This window comes from Danio aesculapii, chromosome 2 (genome assembly GCF_903798145.1).
Source record: "Danio aesculapii chromosome 2, fDanAes4.1, whole genome shotgun sequence".
NCBI lineage: Eukaryota > Metazoa > Chordata > Actinopteri > Cypriniformes > Danionidae > Danio > Danio aesculapii.
The window spans coordinates 30,102,269-30,120,879 of NC_079436.1; the positions used below are offsets into that span (position 1 = coordinate 30,102,269).

Sequence of the window (18,611 nt, forward strand, 5' to 3'; positions counted from 1 at the left end):
CACTTTGGCTGTTTGCACCAGACGAAACATGACAGAAATTTAAATACAGCCATTCAGAAGCACAGAATAGTGGACTTACTGCACTCCAACGAAGGTTTACAATCTAATTAATACATATTAAACCTGTTTAACATGATTAAATGTACATGCTGAATCACTAATATGTGTTGGATTTGAGTCACAGTTCTAAAGTTTAATTTCAAACGGTTTATTTTATTTTGAAGATGTGAGGTGAACTGTCTGCTGCCGTTTTCAGTAGTATGGCAACAAATGTCATGTAAAATGGCATTCAAACTCACATTATTAGCATTAAACACTGAATAAAGCATGAGGTGTACCTGAGATGATCATTGTCAGTTTATTCTTTTGTTCAGCTGCAAGAAATAGAAGCCATTTCTAAAATATTACTTTCAGGTGTTGGTTAGGACAAAAACTCCTTTTAATATGAAAAATACCTTCTATAGCGTGCCGTTGCTTTTATTTAGAACATGATTTAAATCAGCCTTTAGACTCGATAGTCAGGCACACTCCTGTTGGTGTCATCAATCTGGCAACCTGGTCTTGCGTTTGTTTTGAACTAAGTGCAATACCTAGTTCAACCACTGGGTGTCAAACTTACATACTGCACCTTTAATGATGTCACAAAGAGGCCCAAATCCTGTCTATGTAAATTCGAATGGTAGCAATGGGGAGGGGAAAAGCAACAATAACGTTAGCACTCTGATATGTCTTGCTATATGCGTGCATGCAAAGGTTCTGCGCAATCCTCCTGGCCAATATTCTCAGCATTTACATCTTGCTGCTTTGGCAAGGGGTTTGGTAATACTGAAAAACTGTCTGAGCTGTTTGGCAATCACAATGCACTGGGACAGCTAACCAATAACTAAACATTTTGTTTTCAGAAAGTGGGCCGTCATCAAACCCAGAACTAATTCCTTCATTTGAGCCAGGCTAATGTAAATGATGTGAAAATCATGTGCTTTTCGAACAACCAAATATGAGTGCATGCTCTAGTACAGTGTTTCTCAACCATGTTCCTGGAGGACCACCAGTTTTCCAAATTTTTCATGTCTCCTTAAACAAACACACCTGATTCAGATCATCAGAGAGTGAAAGATCTGTAATGGGTGTGAAAGACAAAGGAGACGTCCAAAACATGTGGTGTTGGTGATGCCTCCAAGAACGTGGTTGAGAAACACTGCTCTAGTACAGGGTTTCCCAAACCTGTTTCTGAAGGCACACCAACAGCACACAATTTCAACCTCTTTCTAATCAAACACACTTAAATCAACTCAGCAGAACATTAGAAGAGACTCCAAAACCTGAAATGAATGGGTCAGATAAGGGAGACATTCAAAATATGTACTGTTAGTGTGCCTACAGGAACAGAGCTGGGAAACATTGCTCTAGTACCCCCCCCCCCCCCCCCCCCCCCAATAGTCGAGGGCAAAGCGAGGCTTCGTAAAGCACTGAAACAGTCTAAGTAAATGTGTCGAAGCTTCGAATGTTTCAAAACCCGTCTCTACAGTGACACCTAGTGGTCACTCTTTATGTAAAGCTCTGGAACAGATTTAGCAAAACAACAGCAACAAAAAAACAGATAAGCAAATGAGGAATTAAACCCCTGGTTTAAGGGTCGAGGCTTCAAGTGTTTTAGTGAAGCGGAGAGAGTTCCAGATTAGCATGTTGTGATAATGGCTTCGATTCCAGGGTGATGCAGCTATTGATGTATGTTTTCTAAATGTTCTGTTCTTGTAATGTGTTTTGTGTTAACATTGATCTGACATCCGAATGAACACTTTGTGAATAAATATGTCTTGTTTTGGTCATAAAAAGTAACATTGTTAAAATACATCAAGTCATAATTTAATAAATAAAAGTAATTAATAAAAGTATTTTGGAATTCAAACTCGGCCTATTTGCAGCACAGTTATTCTGTGCAGACGCACGGTCCACTAGGCTACATGCAATAGAGTTTATTTCCAACCCTGTCAGTCAAAAGCAGATTCGCTAGGTCTCGAAACGCTTCTGAAATGACTGATGCATTGAATCGCTTTAGTCACATGACCAGGTGTTCAAAAACACTTTAGTCACGTGATCTGGGTGATTCGAATAACCTTAATCACATGACGTGAGTGTTTCGGATCATGCTTCGGTGCAGTGTTTCAAAACACTTGAGCTTCGGGATTTCGACCCTGTGTCGAAACGTCAGTTTCACGTCAGCCATCCCTACCCAAACAGAATCAAAACTTTGTAAAAGGGCATAATAGGACCCCTTTAAATAAAATTTGCCAATATAGTGCAGGTTGATACCAAATTTACCTTTAGAAATACCCAAATAAAGGAAATAACTCGGACAGAGAACGAAAGAAATCACAAAACGGTGATTCTCCATTAGTTTATATAGCAGTTGCAACCTGGCATTAAAAAGGTTCACAATTCTCTCAAACACTTTGTCTAGCAACAGAAAAAAAAGTTTTACTTACATCTTCAATACAGGTTGTCTGATATGTCTACTTTTCACAGATATTTTGCTTGTTCTTAGACGTTCACTATCAATGGTGCTGAAGATATGTGAGTTCGGGGATCATCCTGAATCCTTGCATCTGACAATTACCTAAGTGTAAAATGACATGAAGGAAAGACCAGGGCTTGCTTCAGACCTTCCCTCTCACTCTCTCTGCCAGACTTGAAATTTACAGTTTGAAAAATCGCTAAAATTACAGGGTAGTTTGATTCTTCGTTCTCCATTCAGTCAAAAGAGGAATGTTCACTCATCTTCTCTTGCAATAAGATGACCTGAGATATAGGCAATTACCTACAAGAAGAAAAAAAGTAAATCAAGAGGTGTGTCTAAACGCACACAGCTCTACTTCTAGATTCGAAGCTATTCGTTTTAGTGGAATCCGTTTTGCTAAGGACATGAAGCACATTCAAAACGCAATAATAAAAGGTAGCAAGGTGTGTGCCAAAAGGTGTTAGAGCGTGGTTTTAGCACCTTTTCAAGTCAATATTAGACACGCCATCACATCGGCCCTCGCTGAGCCCTGGTCTCGCCTCTTTTACACAGCAACAACATGACAACAGGAGGTCAACATCTGGTTAGAAATCAAGGTGAACAAAACCCTATGCTTTTTTTTTAAACTAGCATTTTTTTTCTTTGCAATGTTTCTGCGTTAGGTGACATCCACATCTGCACATAAAAAGTATATATATATTTTGTATTTATATAATATATATCCATACTCTATTGACAGATTTGTCTACGATGAGCTTAAGAACCACTGATTTTCTGGAAGAAAAAAAGCAGATTTTGCAAATGTCTATTTTACAACACAGCGTCAACTAATTGTACATCTTTGGAGGGGAAGTAGCTGTCAAAGACGTTGTCCCTCCGTTTCCTCTTACAGTGTGAATGCTGTCCAAACGCGTTTTTTCTTTAAAAAAAAAAAGCATTTACAAATGGGCGTCGATTAAACGAGTGACTCGTCGTTAAAGCGTATCTTCAACGACAGCTCTACAGCACCCCTTGGCTCAGGGATTACCACATTTGGCACATAACTAAGCACAGATCACTCGACGGATTGTGGAATGACCAGTCTTTACGTCAGTACAGCTGGAAAAAAGTGACAGAAAAAGAACTGACAGATATGCCTGAAATTGTTCTTATTATTGGTGGTAAACTCTGTCCAGGCAGTGATGCTCTGTCATCAGTAGTAAGTAATTTCCTCTCATAAAAAAAAAAAATAACATTAGAGCAAGCAAAACCTTTCTATCGCATTTTCTCACCCATAGAACAGGACGCTGAAGTTTAGGGACCGTATTTTGCTCTCTTTTTCAAAATACAGGAAAATAAAAGGATATATCGAGCCACGCGGGGAGGACACTGAAGTCTTTGCGTAATATACACAATGCACCTTGTATCTACATCTGTAATATACAACAAGTACTTTACACCAGACTCAAGAAGTTAAAAAGGAGGTACAAAAACAAGCAAATAATAAAAAGAAATCCTAAAAACAAGAACATACAAAGGCTTAGAGTGCGCCGGAGCACTCCGTAAAAAGCATGGTGTAACCAAAAGAGATGTCAAAAAACAAAAGAAAGTGTGAAAACTACTTCCTTAGCTTGTGTCGAATGTCATTTTCTTGTGCTTCACGTAACTATCCCATCTCTGCGCCACATATAGTATCTTCCGCTTTCCTGCTTTCATTCCCTCCGATGCTAAAGTTCAAGCAATCCGTTTGGTAAAATGCATTCCTTGCGCGTCTTCCCTAAAATCTCCAAGCACTTTCCTAACCGTGCTCACCGGCCACTGTGGTGCGAGCAGTGAACCGAACTGAAGGTTTACGAGTGTGAGATGTCTACTAGTGTTCATGCACATGCTGGTCTGGTGTCTGTTTGCCAGCCGCCTCAAGCCTGCCTCTACACCCAGGAGTCCGGCGAGGCAGGATAGTGGCTCGTCTCGTAGTTGAGTTCACTGTATGGGCGAGATGCCGAATAAAAGTCCACGTAGTTGCCTGTGGACTTCAGTCCCAGGTGCATGGTGCCGTCTGCGGCAGGTGGGGGCCTTTTATGCGCTTGGTCCTCGTAGTACGGCTCCTCAAAGTTGGCTCCTGGGGGAGTCTGGAAGGGAGGGTAGGCCTCTGGAGGGTTGCCTTGAGCCGAGACCTGACGGAAAAACAATGAGAGCATAAGGAAGCTGCATTGGGAGGTGACATAAATATATTCAGATGCAAAGAATCTCATTTACAATTCAAATCAAGCCCGATTGGTAGTAATGTTATGAAGAAAGGAGCCTATGAGATATTTTTAAAAGGAGCTTCATCTCATCTAGTGTTTCCCATTGTTTTGTTTTAAATTTAAACCACACTGAACTGAACTGAACTTCAACTCTGAAATCTGGACTTTACTAGAACTTCTATGTTAAGTGACTTTGACACAATCTACATTCTAAAAGCACTATAAAAATAAACATGAATTAAATTGAATTGTTTTGTTTTTTTCGTCTAGTTTCCCCCCACTGTACCTTTAAAAAAGACTCTTTTTTCATCCACACCTTACCACAATTGTGACCCGGGATAATTTCTAGAAAGTGAGATTCATTTATTGTCTGAAAGCTGAATAAATTAGTGGAATAAAACATTGATGTATGGTATGTTACTAAAATTTATCAAATACTGTTTAAAAATCTGATCTGTCCAAATTAAGTTCTTAGCGATGCATAATGCTGATCAAATATGTTTTTTAAATATATTTACTAACATTTTGTACAAATACAATATCATATACATATACAAATAAGTACCACACTTTTCAGCTTTTTCACAACCAAGAAATAATAACCATAAAAACAATATAGTTATTAAACAACACAGTAAATGTAAAAAGAAAAAAAATAATAGTTAAATATAATAACAAAAAGGCTTCATTCCTCTTCTGTTTTAAGATCAATTGTTATGTGATGGGACGCTGACAAAGGAATGTGGATCCAAATGCAGGTTTAATCAACAGAAGGGTCACGCAAGCAACGGTCAACACAGGGGCAATCAGATACATACAGAGAATCCAGAGTCGTAGTCAAGTAACAGGCAGATGGTCAAAAGGCAGAAAGCAGACAGGAATAAACAATAAAACAAGGAAAGGATCTAAACAAGGCAAAGCAAGGCGAGAGAAACGTGTCGTAATGTTCACAATACAGCTAAACAAGACTCAGCGCTGATGTGTGTATGTGCGCTGTATAAATAGTCCTTGAAATCAGTTCGTAATAATCCTCCAGTTATGTGTGTGTGTGCAATCAGCGTAATCCGGAACAGGTGCGTGTGACTGGTGCATGACTGGATCTGTAGTCCATATCATGGCGGATTTGTAGTTCTATGGTGATCTGCGTGTTTACCAGCAATCTACAAAGATTAGATCGCTGGTGATTGGGACATCGATAGAGTCAATATAATTCAACAAAGGTTTCCATGTTTTGTAAAAAGATTTTAAAGACCCTCTTAATGAAAACCTATTTTTTTTCCACTTTTAAACACACACAAAAAATATTTTATCCGTCTTTCAAATAAAGGTGGAGGTGTTTGTTTTCACTTAAGGAGAATTAGCCTAAAAATACACTTTATATATGTATGGAAGAATTTTTTTTTAATTCTTAATGAAAGATGATCTTCACTTCATATTCTAATGTTTTTTGGAATAAAAAAAAAAAAAATTGGTCACACTTTATTTTGATGGTCGTTTGTTGAATTTAAGTTACATTGCATCTACATGCCACCTAATTCTCATTAGATTATAAGTAGACTGTTAGGTTAGGTTTAGGGTTGGGTTAGTGTAAATTGACATGTATTTACAAAGTTTCTTATAGTCAGTTAAATGTCTGTTGAAGGAGCAGTATCAGCAGATATTAAGCAGACATTCTACTAATACTCAAATGGACCATCAAAATAAAGTTTTACCAAAATTTGACTCATACAATGTGTTTTTGGCTATTCCCTCAAATATACCCATGCAACTTATATTGTCATCTAGGGTCACACATCTGTCATAGATTTTGAGCTCCATATTATGCTTGATAAAGTTTACTAATTTAATATAAAGTCTATTAGATGTGAGAAACAGACTCAATAAACAGCTCATATATATTTATGCAGGAATCATCAATGCAATTTTAAAGTCAGTCCTTAAAAAGCAACTAAATTTCTCATTTAATTAAATTACAGGGTTATTTGGTACAATCGTAATATACAATGCTCAGCATATATGAGTACACCACTCACAAATCTATCTTTTAAATTCATATTTTTAATAGGAAGTCTATTCACCTTATCCTTCGCATACGAGCGGGCGCAGCCATTTGAATCTTTTTGGCTCGAGACTTCCGGTCTCATTCACTTTCATTCATTTTTAGACGTTAAAAACAGCTTGTGATGCTGCTTGATGTTGCAAACTGACATTTTCTTATTATACGGCTTTGTCTTTTATTTACTGAGAAATGGATAAAAATATTCGTTTTCAAAATAGGGTGTACTCAATGATGCTAAGCACTGTATATCTCTAGCTTCTCACACTTGTGAACTGGTAAAAGGAAAATGGACATTTCACATTGCTCATAATTAACCAAGAATTAACAATTGTTTCCTTTTTACTATTCATATGCTGATATTGACGGGACATTTCAAAATGTCCTGAATTAGCCTGTAAAGTATTTATTAATCTTGGTTGATGTTAATTTCAACATTTACTAATCATTATTAAAATCAGAAAAGTCAGTTAATACTATATAATAGACCTGAGCTAGCATGAACAAACTTTGTCATTAATGTTTTGTAAATAATGCAACCATACAGTAAACTATCTCCGAAACATTGTGCTGAGCTCACCTGGTTATGCTTGATGTCATCAGCAGGAGACATGTAAGCACCTCTGAACAGTGTAGATGTTCCACTGGAGATTTGAGCTGCAGAGACAGAGAATTATAAAGACTCTCAGAGGACCGGATGGTGATTTCGCTTTTTATATACTCCAGAACTGCAGGAGTTTACATCATCTTACAGGTGCAGAAACATTTTGTTGAGATAAAGTACATCACACCAGGATGCACAGGTGAGATTACAGATACCTTTCTGTGAATAAAACTGTAAACTGTTACTAATGCATTTACATTTACACATCTGGCACATGCTTTTTTTTATCCAAAGTGACTTCAATTGCACTGAAGGAAAACATTTGATCAGTTTCTACTGTGTCCAAACCACAACCTTGCCATTGCTAACGCCATGAAATTGAGCAACAGGAAGGCTACATACTGTAGCAATCCTGCATAGAAACCTGATATATGGCATTATATGCCAGATGACTATGACACAAAAATATATGGATTTAATATATACACACAAATATTTAAATATATTAGCTTTTTGTTTTATATATGGCTATATATACACTCACTTTATTATTATTACACCTTACAACTACTGGGTTGGACCCCATTTGCCTTGAGAACTATCTTAATCCCCCGTGGCATAGATTCAATAAGGTACTGCAAATATTCCTCAAAGATTTTGGTCCACATTGACACGACATCATCACACAGTTGCTGCAGATTTGTCGGCTGCACGTCCATGATGCGAATCTCCCATTCCACTACATACCAAAGGTGCTCTATTGGATTGAGCTCTGGTGACTGTGGAGGCCATTTGAGTACAGTGAACTCATTGTCATGTTCAAGAAACCAGTCTGAGATGATTCACGCTTCATGACATGGTGCATTATCCTGCTGGAAGTAGTCATCAGAAGATGGGTATAATGTGGTCATAAAGGGATGGACATGGTCAGCAATGACACAATGCTCAGTTGGTACTAATGAGCCCAAAGTGTGCCAAGAAAATATCCCTGACACCATTACATGACCACCGCCAGACTGAACCGTTGACACAAGACACATGGATCCATGCTTTCATGTCGTTGATGCCAAATTCTATGTGAATGTCACAGCATCTCATCAGACCAGGCAACATTTTTATAATCTTCTATTGTCCAATTTTGGTGAGCCTGTGCATATTGCAGCATCAGTTCCCTGTTCTTAGCTGACAGGAGGGGCACACAGTGTGGTCTTCTGCTGCTCTAGCCCATCCGACTCAAGGTTCAATGTCTTGTGTGCGTTCAGAGATGCCTCAGTTGTAACGAGTGGTCATTTGAGTTACTGCTGCCTATCTATCAGCTCAAACCAGTCTGGCCATTTTCCTCTGACCTCTGACATCAACAAGGCATTTGCGCCCACAGAACTGCCGCTCACTGGATATTTTCTCTTTTTCGAACCATTCTCTGTAAACCCTTGAGATGGTTGTGCATGAAAGTTTGAACTGCAGCACATCGTCTTGACCATGTCTACATGCTCAAATGCATTGAGTTGCTGCCTTGTGATTGGCTGATTAGAACTTTGCATTAACGAGCAGTTGGGCAGGTGTACCTAATAAAGTGGGCGGTGAGCGTTTATTCAAACGCATATGAACATATTTAAAAAATCAAATGTTAGAATTATTTTTATATGATACAGCCATTTTTGAAATTTTCTAAATATATGTTGCATTCATCATACGTCATATATTTTATATACAGTGTCAAAAAAAGAAATCATCATACCCCTTTGAAATAATTACTTTATTTGTCATACAGCATGAAATCAAATCTCTTTCCAAAAAACTTTTCCAGCCTTGGAAATGTTTTGTAGCCTTCTCCTAACCTGTGCCTTTCTATAACTTTATCCTGAAAGTCTTTTGAAAGCAGGGTGTAATGTGACTATAATAATTTCTACAGGGACTCAATGTGAAAATCCAAATATGAACTTGTATGCCATTTATTAGATTTCTATATGGGATTGTTAAATCTCTTTGCCTTTGGTCAAGGTATATTTGATGGTTTGTCTTATAATCAGAGTTGGCTATGTCAGTGACTTGGTGGCGATTATATGCAAGCTTTAAACACCTGAACTGCGGCCTTACCTGCCATAGCGTCTTTTCTGGAGGTGTGCTCGCCTTTGTTTCCATGATAAGTAGAGTTACTTCCAGTGGACTCGTAATCTGTCTTCCTCTCCTTCAAGCTCATCATCTCTCGAGGCGAAGTGGGGGCACTTGCTAAAAAAAACAAAAAACACCCAATAATGAGTGAGTAAGGGCTCAATAACAGCCTGTTCGCTCAGGCAAAAGTGTCTTGACAAATTTGAAATTCCAATAAGATCTCATTCCATCAAAAGATCTTTTATTTTACATAAAAAACTCATTTACTGTAATGAAGCAATTCTCTTGTTGCCTTTCGAGGCAAACAAGTGTCAGTGCTCTGCTCCTAATTGCTAAATGGAATTGGTCAGGTAATTGATTGGGTTTGTCTGGGCTTCTTACTCGTTCCTTCAACAGTCATTTATTTCACCTTTCTTGCCACTTTGGTTTTCACTTAAATAAAGCTGTCTAGAAACTTTCCGTAAGGGAGTGCATTACAAGATGTGATTTACAGAAGGTAACACTTCATAAAACACTTTATAACAGTGATTAATTATGCTAATTTACTATGGAAATCGTAGTATAAAATTTCATTAAAATAACGTTTTAATATGAGCTTCATTTAACAAAAATAAAATAAATTATTTTTAAAAAGGACAGTTTCCCTAGAAATCAAAATTTGCTATCAATTTATTCATCTTCAGGTCATCCAAGATTAATTAATTAAAGCAATTAAGGGAGATTATGTAATAAATTATGTTCAGGGTGTAGCGCAGACCAATGTTTCGCTTAATCAAACCTTGTATTGTCAGGAGCCGAAGCTATTAATTTTGTTTTAACTAGATACGTTTGTTTGCTTTTTGACTTTCAAATTGTCAGTATCCATCGACTTGCATTGTATGAGTCACTAAGTACCATGGTTTCATCTAGAACTTTTTACTGAGAGAACAAATCATCTATATATAAGTAATTATAGTAAGAGCAAAGTGTCCTTTTGTGGTGAACATTCCTTTCAAGAAAATGCTTGGACATTAAAGGCACAAAATGTGATATAGAATTTAATATAACATTTCAAATGTAATAGTGTTCTATATTTTGCTGACCTCTGTAACTTACGTTATCCCAAATGCTTTCAAAAAATGCTTTGCAGATTTCTGCAGGAGTCCGGAAGGATGTAAGGAAGATGACAACTCATCCTATGTTTCCACACTCAATCAGGTCGCACACCAGAAGCGCCGCTCGGTGACGTGCAGCGTCGTACCACGCAGCTCCATGCATTTTAGAATTCTAAACATAGGTTTCTATCAGGGTACACACACCGGCACCGCAAGTCGGCAGCTGTCCGTGGCGCCCAGCTACGACTCAGGGCACTGTTCATATTTCTGCTGCGCTACAGAGCGCCATCTGATTAGTTTGATTTTAAATAACATGCAAATATGCGCGTCTGGTGTGCGATACTTTCAACTGTAATGTGCGCACCGTGTCCCGCCGGTGTGTGACGCCCTTCAGTCATGGCATCATTGATCTATGCCTTTGTTTCTTGTGAATATGGTGAAGGTTCCACAAGGTGGAAAAAGATTGATTTTAAACAAAACATGTCGTTGTATTTATCAGTAAGAATTGCTTCTGTGCCATCATTGATTATTCTGAATGCTAATGAGTGACTCTTTGTTAAAAGTAAATCCGTTGTCCATTACACAGTCTAGTCCACCAGATGACAATCTTACTTGCAAATGTGCTCATTTTAAATTCCCTCAGAATAACAACTTGAATAAAAACATTGGGATAGTTCCCCACCACACCCTCCTGAGTAGCAGGTAGAATAAATATGCCCTTCATTGTTTGTCCCATGATATTCGGGCACATTATGAGCATTTAATATTCAGGTTGCCCTTAGTCCACACTTGAATAAACATAATGAGGAATCTGATTCATCACAGGCTGGAGATGATACAGCAGCACTGCTAGACATGTAACAAGTGCAAAAGCAAAATCTACTAAAATAAACATTGGTATTGAAACACAATTATAGAATGGACAGCGCCTGCTAAACAAAGCGTGTTAATTGAACAGAACAGACCCTTCTGTAGTGATGTGTAATTAGGATACACGCAGCGCCCCAACAGATAGTACAGTACATTATTCTCTGTCCTGCTATCAGCTGGAATGCACAAATATCATGGTGTACCCAGATCATGACAGCTGTGTTCCCTCAGTGATCACATGATGGCATAATACACACTTTCTGAGTGGAAAAAAATGCATAGGAATTTCTAACCGCAAGTTTTCACCATATTATGTGACAATATTCTTTTTAAAAACAATTTTTATATAAATTATTTTTAATTCATTCATTCGTTAATTTTCTTTTCGGCTTAGTCCCTTAATTAATCTGGGGTAGCCACAGCAGAATGAACCACCAACTTATCAAGCATATGTTTTACGCAGCGGACGCTCTTCCAGCTGCAATCCATCCCTGGGAAATAAATATTTTTTTTTTATAATTAATTAAACAATTTTTTATAATTCATTTTTAAGTAATTTTTAATATGATGACGCAACCGGAATGAGCTGTTTACCTTGAATGTCTTAAACTTGAGACATGCTTTATATGAAGGGCTTCAAGCTGAAAAAATACAACTTGAAACAAGTTCCTAGGTGAACTTATCTGCATGTCTAAATTTCACTGTAGCATTTTTTTAAAGCCTGTATTTATAATGCATAATAAGGATACTCTAAATGTATTATAATTCCTTATAAACAATGTGCATAATGCTGAACATAATTTTATCCCTTTAAGGGTTTATGTACTGCATATCCCATACATAGTTTTATATCTTCTGGTTTCCTAAGTTTCATATATTGGCATTGCTTGCTGAACAACATCATACTAGCACTAAATATCTTTCACTGTATGAAGTGATAAAAAAGTTGACTTTTAAACATCCAACAATTAGTTTCTGCCCCTTGTACCTTAAATAGAAACGTTAATAAAAAAATTAGTTCATGTAAATAAAATATTCACAGCCCCTATAATGGTTTATATAATTGTCAATATGATTGGGACTTGTGGAGCTGCGCATCGGTGGATTTGCACTTCAGTGTTTGGACTTTCAGCAGTTTTAAACCACACTGAACTGAACTGAACTGAACTTCAACTCTGAAAACTGGACTGACACTGTTTCAATTTACTAGAACTTCTATGTTAAGCTGCTTTGACACAATCTACATTGTAAAAGCGCTATAGAAATAAACATGAATTGAATTGAATTTAATATATAACCGACCATAGTCACTGAAAGTGTTTAAGACACATTTTTTTTTAGCAAAATACATGTTTGGAACAACATAAAGCCTAAAAGTAAAGTATATAATAGATCATCTGTGAAACGATGAAATAGCCCATAGCAGGCTAGGCCTACTGTAGGTCAGAAATCATTCATTATGCCTAAAAACACTGAAAACGTACATAAGCTTGATTAAAAAAATGAGATGCTCTGCCAAATTTGAGCATTTCCAGCACCTTGAGCATTGTGTTTAACAGTTCACTGTGTTTCAAGCCCCTGGCCAATTCCACCTCAGTGCACTCTGTCCATCTGAAACAATCCTATTATACAGATTGATTAGTTGACTAGGTGTTTATGCAACTCACTGCCTACTTGCATTAAAAATAAGTAGTTTTGATCATTCCAAGTACTTTTTGTATTCCCCTAATCTACTCCTGACAAGGAGATAAAGACGCTGACGATAGAGTGCAAAGAAAATGTCAATGATATCACTTGTGGTCAAAATGGAGGAAAGCGGAGCAGCTCTCACCTGATCGATTATTGGGTGAGGTCCGCACAGGAGAGATAGATGGAGTGCGAGAGGAGGAGTAAGGTCGTTGTCTGTCTCTCTCAATTGTAGATGAAGAGCCAACAAAGTGATACTGAGAATAACCGTCCTGTTATGAAAAAGAATTGGATCATGAAACATCACTCATCAAAACTTTCTGGTTACAAGTGTAAGATGGACACAGACCAACATTTCATGCATTCGATCTAGAAATGCTTTAAAATAGAAATTAATTCTGTAGATATACTTATTTGGCAGCAGAAATGTCTCTTGATGCCCATTCAAAAGTAAACAGATGTGAATGTAAGAGATGTAAAAACAGCAAGGTCTACCAAATTCATTACCTTCTTATAGAGGCTCCGCAAGTCTCTGTACTGCCACATGCTATTGAGAACTTGAGATGCTGCTTTCACCACTTTCGGTGTATGTCTGCAGGGAAACATAGTGGAGAAAATGGATAAAACAAGGCCCCATTGGCAATGACATAAGCAATATAGGAAATGAATGTTCAGATTCTAATCCATTTCTGGGGCTGCTAATAAAATAGATTGCTTCATTTTTACTTTTGCAGAGTGCAAACTAAATCATACTGCACAATAAAATGCAGACACTTTATAAAAAGTACAATCTCAGCTCTATAAACAAACAGTTGGCTATAAATAGCTCAGTAAAACAATCTGAGTTCAGCCGTGTGCATAGATTTCATTAACCCAGATGAATTTCTAAATTCAAAATAATCTCCAAAGGCAACCATAAACGCTATAACATACACTGTAAATGCTGAGTAGATGTATTCCTCTAAATATCAATTCATTTAAAAAATACTGCTCTGAAGTAGTTTGGGATCAATAGTTTTTGATCCTTTATAGTGGCCAAAGTGATGTCCAGAAGCATCAAAACAGATGCGTTTATTCGAAATATTGTTTTGTAACATAAAAGTCTTAACTTGAATGCATCCCAGTAGAATAAACTATTATAAACAGTAGAGTAAAGTTAACAGTTAACTAAATGTTGTGTCTTGTTATGCACTTTCAGAGTTGACTGATTCAGTGCAATAGCTCACAAACACTACTGGATCTACTGGACTTCCATCCATCCTAATATCTCCTGGGAGCAGGTTTGGCTTGCATGAAGGAGAAGGCTGTTGGTTGCACTTTCCAAATATGCTTTCCAAAACCGTTCTCACAATGAAGTATGTTTTATCTGAAACACAGCATCTTATAGATCCTCTGCAATTCACATATCAATTTTAACTATATTATTCCTGTTGTACTCTTATCTAGAGAAACCGAAAACTCATTCAAAATTAATTTTTCTGGATTTCTCATTGGCTTTTAATTGTATTTCTCCAAGCATATTAGCAATTGTTAGACAATAAAATGATTGACTGAGTGACCATTTTTTTTTACTCTAGAATCCAACAGGTTAAAATGGGAGGTTTTATTTCAGATAAAATGTGTGCTTCAGTTGGAGCTCCCCAGGGTTGTGTTTAATCTATATGCACTATATCTATTTTATTATTTATTTTATTTACAAATTCTTGTATGAGTTCATTTAAAAATAGATATAATGTAAAATATGCAGTTGATGCTGCTTTGGTGAGCCTTTTAAATAAAAAGAAAGAACACTGGCCTGTTATTGACCTCTTTTTAAACTAGTGTGAAAAATGTAAACCTTCTAAATATTTCTAAAAGTAAGGGTTTTAGAGAATATTGATTTTAGAGAGAGAGAGAGCGAGAGAGAGCGAGAGAGAGAGAGAGAGAGAGAGAGAGAGAGAGAGAGAGAGAGAGAGAGAGAGAGAGAGAGAGAGAGAGAGAGAGAGAGAGAGAGAGAGAGAGAGAGAGCATTCATTCATTAATGGGGAGCAAATTCAGTTAGTAACACATTATAAACTTAACCTCCTGGGGCTTAGTGGCCACATACATGGACAGCACATTTTAACTCTTAAATGGCTATTTCAAGAGTTCCCACTTAGATATGCTTGGCGTATAAAGCAGGTTTGGCATGCTGTCCCGGGAGAGAACCCTGAGCTCGGAGATATTTGAGCCCAGGGCTCACGCCCGGTCATTAAGCATATCAGGAGATCCGAGATCAGGTAGGTCTCGAGAGCTCCCCCTTTAGAAAAGGGAGGAAAAGGAGGAGATGGGGTGGAAGGGGGGATTCTTCCAAACAAAGATAGAAACAGTAGGGAGAAAATGATCCATTTATAGTAAACTAGGATCACTCTGATTGGATTATTACTGATTACAGATGAGTGGCCAGATGTGCTCAATCATATCACGAGCTCCTCTCGAAATTAGTTTATGAAACTTCATTTAAAATACTTTGAATGTTTTAAATTTTGTTACAGACATACAGTGTCATCCTGCAACAGTTTTGCAGCATATAAAATGTCCCAAACACTATTTATAACACTATTTTACTTTCTGATAGTCAAAACATGTTCAAAAAATGCATTTAAAAACAGTCAGGAAAAAGTGTTGTATGTAAATTTGGACCACGAGTACACATATATGGACATAATTTTTCTGTAAAGTACATCATATCAAAAGATGATACTTAGATTTTAATTCTAATTAGGTTCCAATAAGCCCAAATAGCAAAGAGAAATAAAAAAAAATTATGTAAAAAATACCTTGGGCCTTAAGAGGTTAAGTGGGATGTATGGACTGACTGTATAGGGAAAAAGCTTCAACAGAGAATGTACTTCTCAAAGAAACGATTGTCTTTTATTGTTGACAACACATTGTTGATCATGTTTTATAGTGCTTTTATCAAAATTATTGCAACATTTTGTGTGATCTGTTGGTATGAAAATGCTTCTGAGGCCCAGAAGAGGTCACTGGGAAAGGTGGTAACAACAACCAGTAAGATGTTAGGAATAAAATTAAAGAGTATTGATAGTATATACAAAGAAAGAGTACTAAATAAGGCTATCATGATTATCAGAGACATCCTTTATCATACACCTTCCAATTGTTACCAACACGCCGTCAATACTGTGTTCCCAGATGCGAAAGAAATAGGATAAAATTATCATTTATACCAAGCAATTAAGTTTTTTAATTCCTCAGTAGCTGTTGATGGGCAGTAGACTGGATATTTATTTAGAGGTACCATGTTTTTAAAATGATTTATTTATATAAATGCCAAATGTGAAATGTCCGATGTCTCTGTGAGTGTATGCTGCAAATAAAATTTCCTTACAGGGACAAATAAAGTTAACGGTCACACTTTATTTTTTGATGGTCCATTTGTTGAAATGAAGTTACATTGCATCTACATGCCAACTAATCCTTATTAGATTATAAGTAGACTGTTAGGTTGGGGTTGGGGTTAGTGTAAGTTGTCATGTACTTGCAAAGTTTCCTATAGTCAGTTAAATGTCTGTTAAATGTCGGTATGCACAGATATTAACCAGACAGTCTACTAATACTCAAATGGACCATCAAAATAAAGTAACTTCTAACGTAACTGCTTTAGTGGATTCAGAATAAACACTGTATGTACTGATATCCGTATAAATATACTTGATACTGTAAAAGAGTAAATCTAGTTTGTCTAAATTCTCTAATTAATCATGTTATCCTGAGTTCAGACAAGACTGGGACACTATAAGTTTGGTCCACTATAACATGTTTTATTACAGCTTGGGACACAGCATCTCTTCAGTACACAGTTTCAAGCTTGACAAAAAGGACTATGATATTAGTGTAATGTGTCAACTGTTATGTTGTATTTTTCTTATTTGTGATGACAAGATAGCCAGAACAAAACACAGCGCTTCGGTTTAGCCACTGTTTGTTTACACCCTTATTTTAAGAAGTCATCCACCAGTTATGCCTTCATCAATGTCATAAAAAAAGGCAAGCAATGATTATTCACATTATGTCAAGTAGTCAAAATTGCTTAATCTGTGTAGTCTGAACTCAAAAGACAAATTTTCAGTAATATATAAAATTCAAAACAAGACCAAAAAGCCTTTTGTGAGAAAGCGCTTGTAATTTATAGACAATTCAACCATACATTCGGCAGAAATTGTATTGTTTGTGCTACCATTCATTATTAGACAACACAATATCAGTGTGGAATAAAACAAAATCTATAAACAACTAATTATTTATAGGAAATTTAGAAGAAATGCTTGTAGACTTTCTAGCATTAAACAAAAGCTAAAAAACTCAAACCCTTATCTAATACATCCAGAGAAACTGAAAACTGTAAAGTGGCCTTTTCATTTTTTCCCGCAGCTTTGTATAAATCAAGATGCAGTATAGGCCAAATATTTTTAATGGAAATGTGTTTTTATTTTACAACTAAAAATTGAATATTAATTCACTACAAAAAAAGACGCTGTTTTATGATTTTAATTGCTAGTAGTCAAAATTGCTTAATCTGTGTAGTCTCAAAACAAAAAATACTAAAATACTAACTTGTCTCCTTTGCTGCGGGCAATGCCAATGAGTTTCTCGATGCCGCCAGCATCACGAAGTGCCTTGGTGTTCTCCATGTTCTTGGTGATGACTTCATGCAGAGCGCAGCAGATCGCTGTGATGGTGTCATCGGACATGCTTTTGCTAGATCCGCCGGTGCCAGTACTGTTGTTATTGTTGCCTCCTGGTAGACGATGTACCAGATCCCTCATGGCATACTTGCCTTTGATAAAAGTACGGAAAAGAAAAGTCAGAAAGGAAATATAACAACAATATGCCTTTTCAGAACTGCAGAATCTAGATTCAAATTCTGCACCGTGGGCATGCAGAGCTCTTTACATGCACTGAACCTCAAGGCTGGAGCACTGGAAATGCCAAAACAATATATCCACATCTCTGCGCAGCAGCTCGCTTACACTTCACGTGACCGCAAAATGGCCATTCCCACCGGGGAGCAAATCCTCAGCCTAACAACCTGCACTATAAAACTGCTTTCAACTGGTATGCATTGAAGTTACATGAAAGAAAGGTTCCCATGTGCAGCTTTGCCCACTTCATGACTGATTTCCTTAAATAATGAAGGACGTCTGAACTGCTCTATCCGCAAAGAACCCACAGGATCAGTATTCTGATGGTGCCAGCGTCTCGACATTTGTACAGTTTTATGCCTTTCCTCTTGCCCTATATTCCAAAAGAGATTCAGACGACTTCGAACTCACGCAGGGCTGAGACCAGACTGAAAGTGCGCCAGTGGTTGCCATGGAGACAAGGGGGCGCATCAGAATACACAAACTATTAAAAAGATCAATAGTCTGTTAGTGTCGTGAGCAGCCTTTCAAACAATGCCACC

At 37.1% G+C, this 18,611-nt stretch overlaps 1 protein-coding gene across 7 annotated transcripts in view; it reads right to left on the reverse strand.

Moving 5' to 3' along the window:
* Positions 1 to 2,395: 2,395 nt before the first annotated feature.
* The window catches only part of ctnnd2b (catenin (cadherin-associated protein), delta 2b), a 145,038-nt gene continuing 128,822 nt past the window's right edge, over positions 2,396 to 18,611 (reverse strand). For all 7 annotated transcript variants that reach the window (XM_056477004.1, XM_056477046.1, XM_056477030.1 and 4 more), the window contains 6 exons: positions 17,762 to 17,984; positions 13,673 to 13,757; positions 13,311 to 13,437; positions 9,501 to 9,632; positions 7,380 to 7,456; positions 2,396 to 4,671 (listed from right to left, as the gene is read on the reverse strand). In XM_056477004.1, the coding sequence (XP_056332979.1) occupies positions 4,426 to 4,671; positions 7,380 to 7,456; positions 9,501 to 9,632; positions 13,311 to 13,437; positions 13,673 to 13,757; positions 17,762 to 17,984 (890 nt within the window). In that variant the 3' untranslated portion in view covers positions 2,396 to 4,425. The remainder of the gene's footprint in view (positions 4,672 to 7,379; positions 7,457 to 9,500; positions 9,633 to 13,310; positions 13,438 to 13,672; positions 13,758 to 17,761; positions 17,985 to 18,611) is intronic.